This window comes from Triticum aestivum, chromosome 5A, assembly GCF_018294505.1.
Source record: "Triticum aestivum cultivar Chinese Spring chromosome 5A, IWGSC CS RefSeq v2.1, whole genome shotgun sequence".
Classification (NCBI taxonomy): Eukaryota; Viridiplantae; Streptophyta; class Magnoliopsida; order Poales; family Poaceae; genus Triticum; species Triticum aestivum.
Window position 1 is genome coordinate 338,886,026 of NC_057806.1, and position 5,802 is coordinate 338,891,827.

Below are 5,802 nucleotides of genomic sequence, written 5' to 3' on the forward strand. Positions count from 1 at the left end.
GTTGATAAAGATCAAGATGATGGAGATCATGGCATCATGCCGGTGACGATGGAGATCATGACGGTACTTTGGAGATGGAGGTCAAAGGCACAAGATAATGATGGCCATATCATGTCACATATTTTGATTGCATGTGATGTTTATATTTTATGCATCTTATTTTGCTTAGTACGGCGGTAGCATTATAAGATGATCCCTCACTAAATTTCAAGGTATAAGTGTTCTCCCTGAGTATGCACCGTTGCGACAGTTCGTCGTGCCGAGACACGACGTGATGATCGGGTGTGATAAGCTCTATGTTCACATACAATGGGTGCAAGCCAGTTTTTGCACACGCGGAATACTCGGGTTAAACTTGACGAGCCTAGCATATGCATATATGGCCTCAGAACACTGAGACCAAAAGGTCGAGTGTGAATCATATGGTAGATATGATCAACATAGTGATGTTCACCATTGAAAACTACTCCATCTCACGTGATGGTCGGACATGGTTTAGTTGATATGGATCACGTGATCACTTAGATGATTAGAGCGATGTCTATCTAAGTGGGAGTTCTTAAGTAATATGATTAATTGAACTTAAATTTATCATGAACTTAGTCCTAATAGTATTTGCATATCTATGTTATAGATCAATTGCTCGCGTATAGCTCCCCCATTTTATTTATGATATGTTCCTAGAGAAAACTATGTTGAAAGATGTTAGTAGCAATGATGCGGACTAGCTCTGTGATCTGAGGATTATCCTCATTGCTGCATAGAAGAATTATGTCCTTGATGCACCGCTAGGTGACGGACCTATTGTAGGAGCAGATGCAGACGTTATGAACGTTTGACAAGCTCAGTATGATGACTACTTGATAGTTTAGTGCACCAAGCTTTATGGCTTAGAACCGGGATTTAAAAAATGTTTTGAACGCCACGAAGCATATGAGATGTTCCAAGAGCTGAAATTGGTATTTCAGACTCATGCCCGTGTCAAGAGGTATAAGACCTTTGACGAAGTACTTTGCCTACAAGATGGAGGAGAATAGCTCAACCAGTGAGCATGTGCTCAGAATGTCTGAGTGCTACAGTCGCTTGAATCAAATGGGAGTTATTCTTCCAGATAAGATAGTGATTGCACTACAAGAAAGTCATTAATCTGTGACAGTCAGTGTCCGTCACCGACATGGCAAAAACTGTCAAGGATGACCGGGTGTGACGGTCCAAAAATCCGTCATGTATATCGTGTCATAATTTGCCCACCCGCCCATCCTTGACGGATTTTTGTTTCCGTCATGAATTATGACGGTCTATCACCGTCACCGATCTGACCCCCGGCCCGCCCAAGGCCCGGTCCTCTGTGACGGACTATTCCATCACAGATTTACATGACGTGTAGAAAGACAAGTCCCATGTGGCATCTCCCGCGATCTGACGTGGCGCCAGCATGGAGATGACGTGGCGCCAGCGTGGAGATGACATGGCGCCAGCGTGGAGCTGACGTGGCATAGTGTAAGCCGATGGCATTCGGCCCAGTGTGGTCTGGCCCATTTATTTTAGTACAGCCAGGCCTATGGGTCCATTTTACCGCAGCTAGTTGGCCCGTTCATTTTGGTCCATAATCATTTACACTCTCGTTGGCCCATTTCCACGTGTTCAATATGCACATCAGCCCATTAAAATTATGCGGCACTTGTGTTTTTTTTAGCCAGAAAGTGTGTTTCGAGGCTCACTTTATTCGGCCCATTAGTGTTTATTGTACCCAACCTAGCCCTTCTTTGTTTCTACACAAAATGGGTTTCCAAGCTTAAGAGCTTACATCTCCAGACCCATCACAAATACATAAAAGAAGAACAACATCACAAAGCACAGTAACATTGAGCTTACATCTCCAAATCCACCAACAATGGAGCAGCAAAATGCAACCAGTTTGCATCCAACAGTGTGCAGTTTGCATAACAAAATCATTACAAAATAAAAAGGTAGGTTCTAGTAGTATATCACATTCAGATAGCTTGCATGCATCAAGTAGAGATGACGGCTAATCTTGGACAAACAACTTACCCTTGAGCTGATCTTGCTTGCAACTGACTTAGCAAAAAGTCCAGTTTTGCATCCATCTCAGCTTGCTTCTTCCTGTTCTCCTCATCTCTCTTCCTGTGCTCCTTGTCTTGCCCGGTCCTTGCTTCTTCGGACTCCTTCAACTGCTTGGTCAAGGTGTCAACAAGTGCCTGAAGCTCGACATTGCCCCTCTTTGCCAACTCTACTTGACAGTTGCTATCGCCAGATCTCGCATGGACATGCTGGATCCCCACATGCTGAAGAAACCTTGGCTTCTTAGTGTGCTTAGCAAGCACTTCAGCTACAGCCTCGGTCGCGGAGTTCGATTCCTGTCCATCTTCTGTAGGCTGAGAGGCCTTGTTTTCCATCTCGGTCTAGCAATGCAAGCAACAAACATGGTTATAAGACGGCTTAAGCCCAAGTAGAGAAGACAACATCAGCAAGCTTACATGCATCGTCTTTGTAAGGAAAGCTATCATGCATCCTTTACAACTAGACACTTGTGATAACAGTCAGATTAATCTTTTTTCTGTGCGGAGGTGATTCAAATTATTCATATATACTATCATCTACAACAAAGTGGACTATTTCCTGATTTAACTAGAAGTGAGTAATGTTTAAATCAAATTATTTCTGGAGGTCAGTCTATAATATATATATATATACACACACACTAAAAATGTAAGACACTGAGGATGGCCAAAACTACAATATATAAAGCCAAATAATAGACTAAAAAAATTCTGTAATTTTAGGTGGCTGATTGGTCACATGTCAAAGTGATTATGCGCATTTATTAAAGACATTTCATCTAGCCATATACTAAATCAAAACTAATGTTTTCCAATTGCTTCAAAACTTATCAGTTGTATGAAAATAAAAAAAGGTACAATCATACATGACAGGCTATTACAAGATAGTTAAGTGAACATGTTAACATTTTCAATTAAGATACACTGACATTTGATTATCAGTTCCAATCTGGTGGAGTAACTCAAACAATATTAGTTCTAGTAAGCAAAAAGGTAAAATTATGGTTGGTAGTCTTTTGAAGCTGACTTACAATTGCAGCTTGGACAACACCGGTGTAGCTTTTCTTTTTCTTGCTGTAGTGGCACTCCTTGAATAAATCCAATGCAGTGGGTTCTTTATCTTTGTATTTGTCTCCCTGGAAACAACCAATATGAAGGCAAGGGAGCATCATACACAGTTACTACATGGACGCAACAGTTTACATGAACCTATGGTCAAGAATATTTCTCATGACAATGCACATCTAGAGCCACATGTTTGACTTACCAGATTATCACAGTGCACAGGGTAGCTGCGCGAGCCAGTGGTTTGGTGAAACTTAACTTGAGCTCGATTATTTTTGTTAGTTTCACATATCCCCTACATCAAGAGACCAAATACATGTAAGGCACAATTTCTTGATTAGCATGTAGAAGGCGAGAGATTGGTCTCGAGGAAGAAACATACCATATTTTTGGGATCCTTCCAGCTTTCCACTAGCTCATTCCACTGCTCATCAGTCATCGAGGGGACAGGAGACGTTCTCGTCACCAAATGGAGTGGGTGAGGGTCAAAATACTCTTTCTTGAGCCTATATCGTTGTTGGCGAGTCGCATGTTTCAGCATTTCAGTACAAGCCTTCCTAACTGGCACAGCATCAACGTCCATCTGAAACTTGTTCTAGCCCAATGAAAAAACATGTGTAAGTATCATGATTGCACATAATTGACACAATAGGAAAAATTGACAGGTTGATAGCAATTTGAGGGAGAAAGGCTTGGACTTTGTACTTACACCAACTTTTCCTACAAAGTTCCTGAAGATCCCATCTCGGACATGTCCATCTGGGTCCTTGTAATCCTTCCAGTGCTTAAACACGGGCATATGGTGTCTAACTGTGATGTTGCATTCAGTTGCGAACTTTGCAGCAAGAAGAGGTGCCTCCGGCCTTAACTTCCCTTCTGGAATGACAAGCGGCAGTTTGCCCTGCCGGCATCGAGTGATCCTTTCCAGACCTTTTCCCAAATTGGGGCCCCTTTCCCTTGGCTCCTCATAGGATTGTGGACTTCAAAAGAAGGTAAAATCAACAATGGATACAATTAAACCGCAATTACATGTATAGAAGTGTACTAATAAATGGAGAATGTCGTTTCAAAATGAGTAACTATAACAAGAGGAATTAAGCTCACAAAAAATTCAAGACAATATACTAGTAACCATATGGCAACAACAACTAAATGGAATATTGCAGTATATGTCATGTTGGTGTGTTTCCGATTGTTACAAATGCATAGGTTAACTGGAACGGAAGACACGGTTCGAGCAGATTTCAACAAGGCAATATCTTCAACAAAGACAAAAGAAGATAAAATTAAAATCATGATACAATCCATTGCAAGAAACACAATTTTAAATTCAGTACTATGTAAATTGTCCTTATTTAAATACTGTGATATTAAGAAATGAGCAAAATGGAGTTGTCCTTGAGAATATCATCATCCCGCAGCACTGGAATGACTCATAAAAAATCATGCACACATATGGTATAAATTAAGACAGGAAGATGCATAGAACAATAGATTGAACAAGAAGTTTAACTCTAATAGATGCTAGAAAGATTCAGGTTATAACATGCCTTCGGAGTTATTGTTAGGTTGGGTTTGCTGATTTGGTTGGGCACTACCACCAGCTTCGTTTGCCATCTCATTTTCTTCATCACGATGGGCAATGAGATCAGCTCCATTGGCAATCCAGTTGTCATCATCACAATGTCCAGGATCATCACCTTTTTAGAAGAAAGCATCCAGTGAGAGTATGTTCATCATGCAATCAGAGCTAATAGCCTAGGCTAGCAATTCAAAACAAAAAACATGATATGATAATAATATTAAGAACTTGCCTTCAACACCATGGTCATCAAAGTTGGGAACAATTTCTTCAGCTGGGCGGACACAAGCCATAGAAGCAGTTGGCTTATGGATGACACTTGGAGTCTGATGTTTAGGATCAGACATTTCCTCACTTTGAGTACCTGCATCAGCATCTTGTAATAGAGCTTTCTTCGACCTTGTGACTCGTGGATTAGTTGGGAGGTCCGCATGAACTCTCTTAGGAGGCCGAGGCTTGACTCCACCAGGGGGCATGGCAGCAGATCTTTTCTTACTAGTTTTCTGACTAGTCTTCTTACAGCCCTGATAGATATGAAAATATGGTTTAATCAACAAACAGTAACAAAATTCTGCTGCAACGGCAAAGAAGCAACACATGATTAGCACCTTAGAGTTTGAGCTTGCAGCAGGTGTGGACTGCAGTGCTTCTGTTTCATCTACTAAACTATCATCGGATGACTCTCCTTCACTGGTATTGTCCTCGTTAGGATGGTACTCAGCTTCAGAATCATCACTACTATGCTTCGGTTTATTTTTTTCAGGTGAAATGACTGTTTTGGCTGCAAACAATGTCGATAGTGCAGGAATTCCGAGTGCTTGCAGCCTTGAATTGTTCCTTATGCATGTTCTGATGCGCGACTCCTCCATAGGATGTAGTGGTGCTTCTAAGATGAGTGAACACATGAGCCTGAATTACTATGTGTATAATCTATAGTTAATAACAAAGTACTATTTTTTGATTAAGTTTGTAACAATATGTGAACCAAATCTACACTTGGCAGGACAAGACCCTTTTTTCATAGGTATGACCAGAACTCTAATGGACAAGAAACACTAGCAACTTAAATAAAAC

At 41.0% G+C, this 5,802-nt stretch overlaps 1 protein-coding gene across 1 annotated transcript; it reads right to left on the reverse strand.

Annotated features, from left to right (window-relative positions):
• Nucleotides 1–2,048: 2,048 nt before the first annotated feature.
• On the reverse strand, nt 2,049–5,597 carry LOC123101307 (uncharacterized). The gene is made up of 9 exons (XM_044522817.1): nt 5,337–5,597; nt 4,961–5,252; nt 4,697–4,846; nt 4,279–4,405; nt 3,856–4,126; nt 3,529–3,741; nt 3,349–3,441; nt 3,113–3,217; nt 2,049–2,423 (listed from the first exon to the last, which is right to left on the reverse strand). The coding sequence occupies exons 1-9, from the start codon at nt 5,595–5,597 to the stop codon at nt 2,049–2,051; spliced, it is 1,887 nt and encodes a 628-aa protein (XP_044378752.1).
• Between the last annotated feature and the right edge of the window lie 205 nt (nt 5,598–5,802).